At 46.8% G+C, this 14,576-nt stretch overlaps 1 protein-coding gene across 11 annotated transcripts in view; it reads left to right on the top strand.

Annotated features, from left to right (window-relative positions):
• Positions 1-14,576, top strand: part of Ralgps1 (Ral GEF with PH domain and SH3 binding motif 1) — a 244,145-nt gene that overhangs the window by 29,014 nt on the left and 200,555 nt on the right. For 8 of the 11 annotated variants that reach the window (XM_031369895.1, XM_031369902.1, XM_031369903.1 and 5 more), the window contains exons 2-3: positions 3,879-3,999; positions 7,469-7,576. In XM_031369895.1, coding sequence (XP_031225755.1) covers positions 3,943-3,999; positions 7,469-7,576 — 165 coding nt within the window. In that variant the 5' untranslated portion in view covers positions 3,879-3,942. Of the gene's footprint in view, positions 1-3,120; positions 3,143-3,878; positions 4,000-6,462; positions 7,186-7,468; positions 7,577-14,576 lie in introns of those variants that run through there. The other 3 variants (XM_031369898.1, XM_031369901.1, XM_031369900.1) reach the window with 3 other exon arrangements.

The raw sequence follows: 14,576 nt of genomic DNA, 5'->3' as shown, positions 1-14,576 counted from the left end.
ACACACACACACACACACTAGAAATAAAATAGAAATGGAATTTGCTACTACTTGTTCACAACCTTGAATTAGAGGATTCCCAGTACCTCCATACTCCCACACTGCTGCCTCTACTGCTCCATGCACTCCTCCCTGTAGCCTACAATGTCCTTCTGCTGTGCCCCAGCCTATCTGTCCACTACTTCTTGCCAGATCCCAGCCCAGGTACTCAGCAACCTCAGGACCTGACCTGGATGAGAGCTGTGTTGTTCCAGCCGATTGCGCCTGCTGTTTTCTGGACATGGATAGATGGATCTCTTGTTTGAGAGCTGCTGTCCATCAGCCAGGCTATTTCTGCCATGTCAAGACATGCAGGAGGCAGACACAAGCAAGCGATTACCTTTATTTCTAGTGTCCACTTAAAATATGATGGGCTACACATGGGTAGGATATCCTCTGCAGGTAGACTGGGGCCAGTGGAAGGGGAAGACAGATGGCGTAATCCAGTGCTTTACACTAGGCTTGGATTCCTGGAGCCCATGTTCTCACAAAGCACAGAGCCCTGGTTTGTTTGTTTGTTTGTTTGATGTTTAAAGTTAATTGTTTGCCAGGGAGTGGTGGTGCATGCCTTTAATTCCAGTACTTGGGAGACAGGCAGGTGAATCTGAGTTTGAGGCCAGCTTGGTCTATACAGAGAAACCCTGTCTTGAAAAACAAAACAAACAAAAAATAAAGCTAATTGTTTACATAGGAAAAGAGAATGAGAACGTGTAAATAGAAGCGTGTAAGGGAAGGACACAATCAATGTTACAGTAAGTAATAACACTGATAGTAGGTAATAACAGCTGGCCTGGCCTGAGCAAGTGCTTCATATGCCCTTCCTGTGCTGTGGTGGGAGGCAGTATCAGGATGTGTAGAAGCTCAGGCCCTGGCAGACTGCCCAGGATTTGAACTCATGGGTCCTTAGTTTCCCAGAAATCCAAGTAATTCCTACTGTCTGATCTGAGTGGTCTATATACCTCCTGGGGCTCTTGTGGCAAAGATGTGCATGATGCTTAGCCAGTGCTTCTCCCACGATAACCCTGGTGTGTAGAGAGCCCATCTGCAAATGGTGCTGGAGGAGAGGGTGGGGCTGGCAGCACATCCCTTCCTTTTACATTGTGCGTATGTGTCTGTGTATGTGTGTATGCACATGTGGTGTAGCATGCATGTGGAGGTCAGAGGGCAACTTGAAAGGAATCACTTCTCTCATTTTACAAAGTGGGTCCCAGGGATTGAACTCTGGTCTGGAACAGTTAGCACAGACCTCTGCCCACTGAGCCATCTATCTTTCTGGCCATGGCAGCATCCTTTGGGAGAAGCAGGGAGCCACCAAGACAACTTCAGAGAGCTGTCTTATGCAGGTTTGGTCTGTACTCAGGTTGGAGTCCAGGTCTGGTTGCTCCAAGGAGACACACAGAGTGCCAGGCACATGCAGATAGGAGCAAAGTGTACCTCAGCCTTAAACCTGGAGCAGATTGGCTGTGCTGGTTTGAGGCAGCCTAAGAGGCGTGGCCTTAAATTGCTATGGCTGCGATCATGAGCTGGGTTTATTTTTCACCTGTTTTGGGACCCCTGTTCTGGAGCTCATGTGCCCTTCATGGGGGTTTTGTCGAGGGCCCGGTCTTCTCTCTACCTGGGAGGGCTTTTCCTTGTTTCTGGGTCCGATTTCTTCCATAGTAACTGACATTCCCTTCACAGTTTGTCATGGTGTTCACTCTGTCACTTCAAAGGGGATGGCTGGCAGGCCAGGTGAGGTCCCATCATGAAGCTCAGGGTGCCTCATACATTGGTTGCATGCAGATTAACAGTCCCAGGCCCCAGGTCCCACATTTTTGGGTTGTCATCATCCAGATTTAGAACACTGTCATCACCTCAGAAGCACTCCGTCTGCGTGCAGTCTCTTGCCATGGGCACTTTTCCCCTATAAATTTGCCATTTCTGGGAATTTCCTAAAATGGAATCGCACTGTACATTCCTTTGAATCTGACTTTTTCACTAGTAATGTTTCTGAGGTTTGATCATGCTGTGGTTTGTGGTAGCATCTTTTCATAGTAGTTTCTTTTCATAGCTGAGTAGTAGCATGCTGTGTGGCTAGCTCACACTGCCTTGGTATTCACTGTGTGATAGACATCTGATTTGGTTCCAGGCTTGCTGTGAGGAGTAATACTGTGATAGGCATCCTCTGTGTATATCTGTGCGATGTGTTTATCCTTTGTAGTAGACACCTGGGAATCGGATCACTGGGTTGTTTTCACCAATCAAGAAGCTACCAAGCTGGGCTGTGGTGGCACACACCTTTAATCCCAACACTTGGGTGGCAGAGGCAGGCGGATTTCTGAGTTCGAGGCCAGCCTGGTCTACAGAGTGAGTTTCTGGACAGCCAAGGCTATACAGAGAAACCCTGTCTCGAAAAAACCAAAAAAAAAAAAAAAAAAAAAAAAAAAAAAAAAAAAAAAAAAAAAAAAAAAAAAGCTACCAAATTGTGTTCTGAAGAGCTTGTACCAGTTGTCTTCTCACCAGCAATGCCCAAAGACTTCACCCACCCCGACTTCACTCCCAAAAAACAGTAGGTGTAGTCTAATTTGGTTTGAGTTTTGTTGTCCTAATTCTGGCCATCCTGTTTTGTCTTAAGTTGTCTTTGTGGTTTGGTTTGCATTTCCCTGGGGGCTTTCTCCTTATTAGTTTGTGTGTGTGTGAGTGTGTATAAATCTGTGTGTGTGTGCACACATGCATGTGCACATGTATGTGGAGCCCATGGAGCACCATGGAATTGGATCCCTGAAGCTAGAATTACAGGCAGTTGTGACCCATCTGAATGTAGAAAATAGACTTGGGTCCTTTGGAAGAGCAGTGCATGCTCCTAACCTCTGAGCATCTTTGTAGCCCCCTGAGGGCTACAAAGGGTGGACTTTTCTCATCTGCCACAGATTGACCATGCCCTGAGTCAAGTTTATCATTTTCCCGCCAGACCTCCTCCACCTCTCTATGCCTTCCCTGATGACCGCTACATCATCCCTCAGTGCCTTGCAGTAAACAGCTGGGTCTAGTCTGGCTGTTCTCACTTGTGCTGTCTTCAGCTGTCTTCCCCCTTGCCACCCCAGCTCAAGGCACCCACCCTCCGGTAAGCGCAGTCAGCTTCCATCTTGTGCCTTGACCTCCTCACTCTTCTGCTGAGTGATTTTCAGGGTTCTGGGCGGTGATAGATGCTCTCTGGAGCATGTGCACATGAGCAGTCCATGCAGAATAATCAGACCTGATCTTCAAATGGCTCTTGGGTCATGCTGCTGCTGGACAGAATAAGCAAGTACACCAGAGCATGACCTCTGTGAGCCTCAATTTTCCTCCATAGAAAATGGGCAGGATTAAGAAGCTTCCCTTGAGATACTGGAAGGGAGAAGATGAGTTGGAGGAATTCAGCACATGGTCCTTGGTGAATACTTTGTGGGAGCAGTTGTGATGGTTCAGTGTGGTGTCTGGCTTCTTCACCAACCTTCATCCCATTTGGAATTACAAATTCTGGAGCTTGTAAGGGCCAGGCACACCCTGGGATGGATGCACAGGTGGGACCCAGTGATCTGCAAGGGGCAGGGTGGTCGGGCATAGACGTGAGTGAGTGCGACCCAAAAAGCTAAGGATGCAGGAGCCATACAGCTGTTGGACAACAGGATTTGTCTAAAAAATGCTGCCTTCTGTATGAGCTCAGTAATGGCACAGATACACCATTTTCCATGGAGGGAAACAGGCACAGGCTTTAGGGCCTCAGCTTGAGGCTGCCAGTTCACACCTTTCTATTGGAAGATGGCATGGTCCCGTGGACTCACAGCAAGCAGGTTTTTATGGATACTTTTGCCTTACAGGACCTCTCAGGCAGGTTATGTCACCAGCAGAGGTGGCACCGAAGTTCCCTGAGGCCTGGAGACTATGTACAAGAGGAATGGTCTGATGGCTAGCGTGTTGGTCACCTCTGCCACTCCACAGGTATGATGGCTGCGGGAGGGTAGCAGGAGGGAGACATGACATGGGTTCCTGGCCATGAATACCGGCCTTCTTAGGGCCTGCCACCCCAGACGAGAGATCTAGGAGCCAGTTAGCCCTGTGGATGTGGTGTTTTCTAAAGTTGTTCTCTTCAAAGAAAAACAAATACCTGTCCAGTCCAGCCATGGCAAATACTATGTTCTATTTTGGTGACAAAAAGGATCAGATCGTTCTCAGGAAAAGCCACTGTTAATTATAAATAAGCTATGCATTCCAAGATGAGGTCAGACAGAGGCTAGTCCAGCTGGCTTATACTTATTTACCTTACTTCTTAGGAAATGGCTGCAAGGACTGGTGGTCTGAGTGGCCTGGGCAGGCACTATGTATGGAGTTTGGGATTTGCTTTCCAAGCTCAATAATGACATAGTTACCCAGGAGGAGGGATGTCATCTGAGGCTGGTGCCACTGTGTCTGGGGTGTAGTTCTGGCTCCTCAGCATGTTGGTGAAGCAGGGTTGAGTCTGAGGTTCCCACAGGCAGTTTTGCAGTAAGTTCAGATTAACTAACCAGGGAGTCAGGGGGTCATTTTTCTCATCAGTGTTTCAAACATTTTTTTTCTTAGATTTATCTCTAGTCTTGAAATAAAAAAAAAAAAACCTTACAGATACCTTTAAGATTTTTTAAATATTATTTTAAATTATATGTGTATGTTCACATGGCTGCAGTGCACATGGAGGCCAGAAGAGGGCATCGAATGCCCCTGGAACTGGAGTTATAGGTGATTGTGAGCTTCCTGATATGGGTGCTAGGAACTGAACTCCAGACTTCTTGCACTCTTAAGCACTGGACCATCTCTCTACCAAGTGGATGCCGTTCTCTAGGAGGCTCGAGTGGTTAGTTCCATGGAGTGCTGAGTCATCCGCATTACTGCTGTCACTTACCTGCAAATAGAGTAGCTTTTGATTCAGCAGGTACCTGTATCTGAGGGTTTGGGGCATTAAAGAAATGCCCTAAGGCCTGAATCCCAGGAGCTGACTATGGTAACTAGAGGAGCCACACTTTTGTCTGTGTCTGTGACCTGCACTCCTTCTAGAGTGAAGCATCTTTCTTTTTTAGCGCTCCCCCCCTTGCACCTGTGTGTGTGTGTGTGTGTGTGTGTGTGTACACAGATGTGTATAGTCACACGCTACTCTTTGCATGTTCAGCCCTCTATGCATGGGACCACCAACTGTGCATCAAAAGTGTTCAGAAAAAGAATCACTCCTGCACCAGGTATGTGCAGACTGTCTGGTCATTGTTCTCTAAAAGGCAGCAGTGACTGTTTGCACAGCATTGATTTTGTATTAGGTATTAGTCATCTGGAGAGACCTCAGAACACATGGGATGACACATGTAGGCTCTATGCTAAGCATTATATGCATGGAGTCTGAACATTTACAGATTTAGGGCCTTCATGTATGTGGCTGTAAGTTTATGGAATGAATATACAGCTGTAAATTGGAGTGCTTAACTCCATATGCATGAATGGCTCGTTCACTTCCATGCACACCCAGATCACCATTGTTTGTTTGTTTGCATGCTCCAGGCTCTCTCATTCCACAGTAACCCTGTCAGCTGTGCATCCTTTTGTCAGATTTTGGATGAGGAATCCAAAGCACAGAGGGGAGAAGAAACTGTGGTTCCTCTCTCTGGGAAGATGGGTGGTTCAAACCCACGTTCCCTGACTTTTGGGTTGGTATCCTCAGCACACTGCCCTGCCGGCCTTGCTGGGCTGTATCTTGAAGCAGGTGAGGCTTGTGGATCTAGATCTTGGCCAGTCTGCTTCTTCTCAGCTTTGTTCAGATTAGATTATTCTCAGGGGACAAAGCCTTCCATTTAATGACATCTGCCGCATACCCTGAACCAGCATGTCTGGGGAGGGAGGTGGTAGCAGTGGTGGTTTTGGCTTGTTTGGTAACCTATGCTACTATTCTAGGATTTGGGGTTTATTAATACAGTTTTGTACTTGATGAGACACGGCAAAATGAAGTGAGTGCCTTAGGTCTGGGTGGCCGCAGCTGTGAGGCCGGCATTCACCCGGGCCTGTGTGCTTGCAGAGCACAGGGCGCTGTCCTCTGAGTCCAGGTGGAGTGTCAGTGTGGGAGACTCACCTGTAGACACCTCAGGCCCAGGCATCGAGCTGGGCTGCTTGCATTTCTTCCCAGTTCTCTGTCCTTACATTGTCAAAATTGTTAGCTTTCTTCTGTAACCCCCACCCCCAAACACCCTGGTTTCCAGTAAGACTGCAACATTTCCCCTGATACAGCCATTTTAGAAAGTGGAATAAAGAAAAAATTAACAAAAGCAGATTCCCTCATCCCTATTCTAAGATGGTGGAATGAGCAGAAACTACAAACTCCTTTTCCATGATTTGAGATGAATAAAACGATTATGGACACAGGTTTGAGTGGTAAGCATGGTGGAGTACCCAGGAGGAACTTGATGAAATGTAGTCACATTAAAGAAAAAGAAGCGTGTCCAACTTTTTCCACCTTCTCAGAGTGGGCTTCATGACCTCTGTCCAGACTGGGGAGTTCCCCTTGTTTCCTGTGGGACACCCCTGTCCTTCCCTGCAGGACTCTGTAACCCTGACCAGAAGGACTCTGCTCCCTACCAGTCGCTGAAGATCCACCATCTTCTCTCAGCTCACAGCCAGCCCTGTATGTGTGGCAACACTCTGAGCCAGAGTGAATGTGGCTTACAATGTCCTGCCCTGACCGCAGCTAGGAAGAAGGCGAACTGAAAAATGGTCCACAGTGAAGAACGCTGACTGCTCATGCAGAGGACCTGAGTGTGCCTCCCAGCACCCATGTCAGGCGGCTCACAACTGCCTGCAACCCCAGCTCCAGGGAAGCTGATGCTCTCTGGCCTCTCTGGGCACCTGTGCACACATGGCACACGTGCATATGCATAAATGAAATAAAAAAGGGGGAAAAATAAAAATAAAAAAGGGGGAAAAAACCCCAGAATGGAGATCTCCTGGAGTCTGGAGGACTTTTCCGAGGGAGAATTAGGCGCCTTTCTCTCTTCTGGGTGCCGGGGACAGAACTGGACATTGAACATACAAGGAGAGTATTCTGCACTGAGCTGCACCCTAGCCCTGGGCTCTGACTCTCTCCTGTCATTACACTACTGGCCAGAGCAGTAAGGGGTAATTATCCAACCCATTTGGGGGGTTCAGATAGAAAAATGGGTTCACGTTCTGGCTTTTGGCTTAATGGGCAAGAAAGCTTGGAGACGTAACATCATCTCAGCTTGCTTACCTGTACAGTGGGCATCATAGCATGTATAGGTGTATAGTGTTTGAAAGCCTAGCTCAGAGCAAAATGACAAGCAGCAGACCCCTTTCATCATGTTCTCTCTGGGGTGGTCTGGGATGGCAGTAGCCTCAGGCCAGACCAGCCAGGTGGCATTTCTCTTTGCCTTCTCCATAGGGCAGCAGCAGCTCAGACTCACTGGAGGGCCAGAGCTGCGACTATGCCAGCAAGAGCTACGATGCTGTCGTCTTCGACGTTCTCAAAGTGACTCCTGAGGAGTTTGCCGTAAGTGACTTGGAACTGATGGAGACAGTGATGCTGTCACAGGGTGCTATAAAGGGAATCACAGGTTGGGAATGCCACGTGTACACAGTAGGAGAGCATGTGATGGATAAAGGATGCTTTTGGTTTACAATTGGCTGCTTTGGGAAGCACACAGGGCTCATCCCCGTTTACAGAGCACACACAGCACACGACACACAGGCACATTTGGTGAAGATTTGGACCTGCTACTGACACGTTTCACAAAGCCAGCCACATTGCTCACTACACTTTCCAGCTGTGGATGCAGTGTGTGTGACTCAGTTTCTCTTCTTCCTGTTTACTGCACCTTCTGTATTTTTATGCACCTTCTCCTGCAGCCTGTGTTTGACTGCTGCTCTGACAAGGCATGATCCCTTAGTGGAGCAAAGCTGGCATCCCAGGAAGCTTCCCTCCCTTGGGGAATGCTGGCGCTGGGTGACTTGAAGCCTGATTCTGAGGACTGTTTCAAGGGCTGTGTTTCTCTGCAGAGCCATGGCTGTTCCCTGATGTGCCCACTTCTTCCTGGTCTCCCACTGTATGGAGGATCCATGCCAACTACAGGGCTATGCCAATGATAAACATTTTGCAGCTGTGCCATCTTGGGCTTCCATATTCATTTAGTCAGACTTTGCAGAGTCTAAAAGTCTTTGCAGTATGTCTAAAAGTTCTGGAAAAATGGCTCAGTAGTTAAGAGGTTAAAGTGTGCATTGCTTTTTGTAGAGGATCCAAGTTCTGTTCCTACACCCATGTCAGGTGGCTAGTTCACAACTCTCTGTAACTCTAGTACCAGAGAATCCAACTCTGGCTTCTGTAGGAACACCCACTTACCCTGCCCACACACACAGACTTTAAAATAAATATTAAACAACAGTCAGTTCTCGTTCCAGTGGCTCGTTGCTTCAATTTTACTCCTGAGGCCTACAGTGTCCTGCCCTAGAGTCTGGCCATGCCTTCTCCTGCCCCGCCCCTGCCTCTGCAGCTGTATTCTAGCCACGTTTCCAACTCACTCTCACAGTCTCCAGCCTCAGCCTCGCTGTGCCCTTAGCCTCTGTTTACATCGGCCTCTGTGAAGCTTGCCCTGGGCTAACAGATCCGTTATCTCTCTCCTTCCTGCTTGTGCTTTTCAGAGCAGCAGTTACTACTGATGTAACATTGATGTGTGACCTGGTTTATCACTGTGTATCCTGCACTAGAGGATGAACCCAGGGACAGGGACTGAGTTGTCTCTCACTTTTTTTTTGTGTCTAAAATGTGCTGATAGGAGGTGCTTACTAAGCATATGGACTGAAAGAATTCAGTGCTCACAGCAGAGAGATGAGGCGTGTTGTCTGACCTTCTGTGGTGGTTTGAATGACAGTGGCCCCAATAAGCTCATGTATTTGAATGCTTGGTTCTGAGTCAGTGGAACTGTTTAGGAAGGGTTAGAAGGTGTGGCTTTGTTTGGAGGAGGTGTGTCACTGGGGATGGCTTTTGGAACAAGCCCTTGCCAGGCCCAGTCTCTTTCTCTCTGTCTCTCTGCTTGCTGCCTGAGGATCAGGCTACTGCTCCAGTACCATGCTTACCTGCCACCATGTTCCCCACTGTGATAATCAGGAACTAACTCTCTGGAACTATAAGTAAGTCCCCCCACTTAAATGTTTGCTTTTTTATAACTTGCCTTGGTCAGGGTATCTCCTCAAAACAATAGAGCAGTGACTAAGTTGACACCCAGGCACTGGGGTGTTACTGTGATGTTGTGAAGTATCCATCAGAGAAGGCCACTCACACACACTGGTTCAAACCAATGGAAAGTCTTGACTAGATGGCCTGCCTAGGTGGTTGGGACCTGAGTATAGACCCGAGTCTTCTCAAGGTGAGCCTTTAAGCACAAGATTATATCTTGGGTTGACATATTCAGTTAACAAGATCAGTTAGTCAGAAGCAGAACTATAGAAGCCACAAAACAAGATTAGTACATTTAGGGACTTTCCCAGAAGGAGTTTGATGGGTTAGCCTTTGTCGTTCCCCCCGTCCCCCACCCCATCAGGGGTTGCTGCATCCATGCAGACTCCCAGGTCCAAATGGTACTTCTGCCATGGTGTCAGTTATACTGATGTCTGGAAGCCTCCAACATCTGGCTTAAGATGCTGTTTGGGGGGGGAATATGGAGGACTTTGTGACTTTGGACTAAAAAGTTATAAGAAGTCTATCAAAGGCTCAGTGGACCATCCTGGTGGGGGCATGGGAGATAGAGCATTGTGGACTGTGGAGGCGTGGCATGTGAGAAGTTTCAGAGGAGGTCAGATCACCTAGGGTAGAGACCTTTCTTGTGATATTTTGCCAAAGAATGTGGCCACTTTTTGCCCCTGTCCAAAAAATCTGTTAGACACAAAATTGAGGAGTAGTTTTGGACTAATGGTGTTGGCAGAGATTTTTTTTAATATTTATTTATTTATTTTATGTATATGAGTACATACTGTAGCTATACAGATAGTTGTGAGCCTTCATGTGGTTGCTCGGAATTGACTTTAGGACCTCTGCACGCTTCCCGCCCCCCCCCCCCCCCCCCAAATGTCTTCAGACACACTAGAAGAGGGCATCAGATCTCATTATGGGTAGTTGTGAGCCACCATGTGGTTTCTGGGATTTGAACTCAGGACCTTACCTACTGAGCCACCTCACCAGCATGTTGGTAGAGATTTTAAGACAGCTTAGTGTATTGACTGTGTCACATGGTTGTTAGTGGTCACTCTTATGCTGATGTACAATGAAAAGGAGCAAATGTGGCAAAAAGAAATACAAAAGGTACAGTTTGAGGAGAAACAGTATATGTGAATGTAATGTCGGAGCTCAGGGAGATGAGAAGTTTAAAGAAAGGCTTGAAGCTAATTAGAAGAAAAGGATAGTAGCTGGGTAAGACCCACCCAGCTAACTGCTTGGTTAAAAGGAAAGTTTAAGTAGGGAGGGAGACCTTCAAGTGTAAGCTTATGCTAATGAAATTCAAGGAGGGGGCGGGATTCCATCCAAGGCAAACAAGGATCTGGCAGCTTTGACCTTACCAGTTCTGGATTTAGAGTCAAGAAGGATATTGGAAAGGGGTTGTGCTATCTTCCTTTCTCTGTGGCCAGGCGTGTATCATGGTAGTTCTTTAATGGAGGCTCAGAGAGGCCATTGCATGAAGCTGTGAAGGTTTAGCCTCAATTGCATTAGAGACCCTGCTGGATTCTCGAGATGCCAGAGTTGTGGGATACCTGGCAGAGAGCAGACAGGGTGTGGAATAGGAGAGGGAGAGATAAAAATCATGTAAGCTCTTGGACATCTGATATGGAGATGTATAATTTGGAGTTTCACATGCTGGTTTTCAGTGTCACTTTGTTACTGTATTTCCTACCTTTCCTTTTTGAATTAATGTATATGCTATGCCATTGTATGTTGGAAGTATGTGACCTGCTTTTTGATTTTACAGGGGGTTATAGTTAAGAGATTGCCTTGAGACTTTGGGCAGGTGGTACTTTAAACAGTGTTAAAACCATGAAAGACTATGGGGACTTTTCAAGTTGAACTAAATGCATTTTGTATTCTGTGTGGATCCTGTGGCCAGGGAGTGGAATGTGGTGGTTTGAATGAGAATGTCCCTCACCACCCCCCCCCCCCAACCAGGTCATATATTGAAAGTTTTGTTCCCAGTTCGTAAAGGATTAAGAAGTATGGCCTGTTGGAAGAGGTGTATCACTGGAGGTGGTCTTTGAGGTTTCAAAAGCCCTTGCCAGCCCAGCTCTCTTTCTGCCTGTTGTCTGAGGATCAGGACGTAAGCACGTAGGTCCTGTTCTAGCTTCATGCCTACCTGCTGCCATGTTCCCCACCATGATGGTCATAGACTAAGCCTCTGAAACTGTAAGCAAGCCCCTATTTTAAATGCTTTTCTTCATGGTGTTTTATCACATCAATAGAACCATAGCTGACACCTTCTTATAGAGAAACTAAAGCCAGTGGTCAGTGTTGTTTCTGCATTATCTGGCCAGTGCTGGCTCTGAAGCCCTTTCCTCCTCATGGTCACTCCTCCTGACACTCCCATGATGTCTACTACAGTGGGTTAATCTGTCTATGATGGCACCACACAGACAGATGGAGTCAGTTATGACTCCACAGGTTCATAAACTTTTTCCAGTTTTTTTTCTTAAAAAGGCCTAATGTAAGACCCTGTCAAGCCTTAGTTTACCAGAGACCCCTGAGTGAATCACATGGAGCCTGATCAATGCAAAGAGCATGAGGATTTTTATTTCAGTGCACTGAAGCCGTCCCAGACCCTAAGGAAAGGAGACGACCCCACACAGCTTGTCTAATGAACTTTTATACATTTTTCAGGGCAGCAGCCATTAGACACAATGTGATTGGTAAACAGTGTGACTTTTAAACTGATTGGTCTTTAGGGAATGAGGTGGCAAGGACTTTCCTTGTCTGAAGGTGGGCAAAGGTCTAACCCTGTGGAATGTGTCCCCACTGGCAGGTTGTTTCTCATCTTGTGATTTGAAGAATGTTAATTAGCCTTTCCCTTCTGGGAAGTTCCTGAGCTTATCTTATTAAGGAAATTCCTGGCCTCCCAGTGTTTTTCTGAGATGTCCCTGTTGTACTCGGATCTTACATTGGTACATCAGGTGCCATTGTTTTTCCAGTCTGCTTTGTTGTTCTAGTATACTGGAAAGTCAACACCTGAGAGGAAGCCCCCTTTTTACCTGTACTGTGGTTAACTATCCCAGAGCTGCATTGCCCATTACTCGGGAGGCATCACCCAGGGTAGCTATGTCTTGTTTTTCCTCTCCTTTCCTCTCCCTCCTTCCCCTCCTCTTTCTCCTTTTTTGTAGCGGGAAATATTTTAAAAAAAAAAAGAATGCAGCTCATGCTATGCATGCAGGCCCTTGCAGGGCATGGCTGGCCTGTTATCTCATGGAGACTCTCTGACCAGGGTTCCAAAATCTCTCCACCCAGCTCGATAAGTTCCCACTGGCAGGTCTTGACCACGCCAGCCCCATGTTTCAAAATTCCCATGGCCTTTTAGGGTGCACTTCTTGCAAACTCACACTTTGCTGCTGTACAGTTCTCTCTGGAACCCAGTTGAGTCACTGTATGAAGGAAAACACCACACAAACTTAGTTCAGGATCAACAGGTAATTCTGAAAGACTGGGAGACTTAGAAATTTGGGAAAAAGCATGTTAACAAAAAGTAATGTATTAGTAGAAATGTAACAAACCAAAAAGGTGGAGTAGCTAGTTCCAGGAATTTGGCTAACTCAGAGCCTCAGGGCTCTGGTTCCCGATACCTGCCCCTCCTGAATGATCCACAATGAGGGCGGAACTAAGAATGAAGGTCTACTGGTTTATGAGACTCTCCACCCTGCCGACCGATAGATGAAGATTACATTCTTAAAATGAATGTTTCCCTCCCTAACTGAATACCTTGGGTTGGGTCCCTCTGAAATTTTCCACTGTTTTTATGTTCTGTTTCCTTGGTAACCCTCTCCCCGCCCCCAGCTTGTGGGTTTTCCTTTTAAATACTCCACACTTCTTGTGTTCGGTGTCGAACTCTGGCCAGCATGGTCACGAGATCGACCCCGGGGTCGAACTCCTCTGGCCGACAAGGTCACGAGATCGACCCCAGTACCAGTATCCCCAATAAACCTCATGTGATTGCAGCAAGTTCGGTCTTTCGTGAGTCATTGGGTGGTCACGTCATCCCGAGACTTGAGTAAGGATCTCCCCAGTTCTGGGGGTCTTTCAATTCAACTGTTGCACGCAACAACTAGAATCCTAATCTTGTAAGCCATATTAAGTAAAAATCCTCTGGTGGCAAATTGATTCATCATCTAAACCAAGGTCATCTTGTCCTCCCACCATCCCTGTCCAAAAGTCCATATCTCTTTCCAGCCTCTTCCACTGTCTCAGTTCAACCTGGAAGTCCCACCTACTCACCCTATGATTGGTTTCTTTATAGGGTCACATGAAGTCTTGAGTAGTAATTCACTCCTTGTTCCAGGCAGCTTCTTTTGGAGAAGCTGAATTAACATCAAAATACAAACAGCACCAGGGCTATCCACAAGACCACTTCTTTCTTTTAGTTAGCCTTGGTTAGAGGCTGGGAGATAGGGGTTAAGGATTAGGGTTTTATGCCCAAGTTTCAGGTACCCAAAGATGATCAGGGAGCCAATTCCAATAGAAAACATATAAAGGTTTTTACTATGAGCTTGCGAGCAAGGCCTCACAGACTATTACCATTGCAGTGGGTCAGAATGAGAGCCCCTTGAGTTTAGGGTTCAGGGTTTTTATTGTGGTTACAGCAAATGTGGGGAATTTCCGTACAAGTCAGCAAGTTAATATTTTAAAAACTGCATTTCTGGTGTAATCTGCAGGAATCGAACAGGAGGACAAAAGCACCTGCCAAGCAGAATGGCTAAGTTATCTGTTCTCTGCAGGATGTCTTAAGTTATCTGTATATACCTTGACTTGCTATTGTAGCTGACTGACAGTTGCTAAGAGGCTGGGTTGCCATAGGATGCTTGCTCAGGAGTACTCTGATTTTCTACCTGGTCTTGCACAAAATGGAGTTTCTTCAAAAACAAAGTTGGTTGGTGTGATGGTTTGTATATGCTCTGCCCAGGAAGTAGCACTATTAGAAGGTGTGGCCTTGTTGGAGTAGATGTGTCACCTTGGGTGTGGCCTTTAATATTCTAGTCCTAGATGCCTGGAAGTGAGTATTCTGCTGGCAGCCTTCAGATGAAGATGTAGAACTCTCAGCTCCTCCTGCACCATGACTGCCTGCTCCCACCTTGACAATGGACTGAACCTCTGAACCTGTTAGCCAGCCCCAATTAAACGTTGTCCTTATAAGAGTTGCCATCCTGCTCTGTAACAGCTGATTAGAATTACCAGGACACACACATACATTGGCCTTTCCACAGTATTCGAACAAGAACTTGCATTTCTATTACCTTAGCAGGAAAGATCTGGT

Source organism: Mastomys coucha, unplaced genomic scaffold, assembly GCF_008632895.1.
Source record: "Mastomys coucha isolate ucsf_1 unplaced genomic scaffold, UCSF_Mcou_1 pScaffold15, whole genome shotgun sequence".
Classification (NCBI taxonomy): Eukaryota; Metazoa; Chordata; class Mammalia; order Rodentia; family Muridae; genus Mastomys; species Mastomys coucha.
This window is presented reverse-complemented; position numbering and strand designations above follow the sequence as displayed.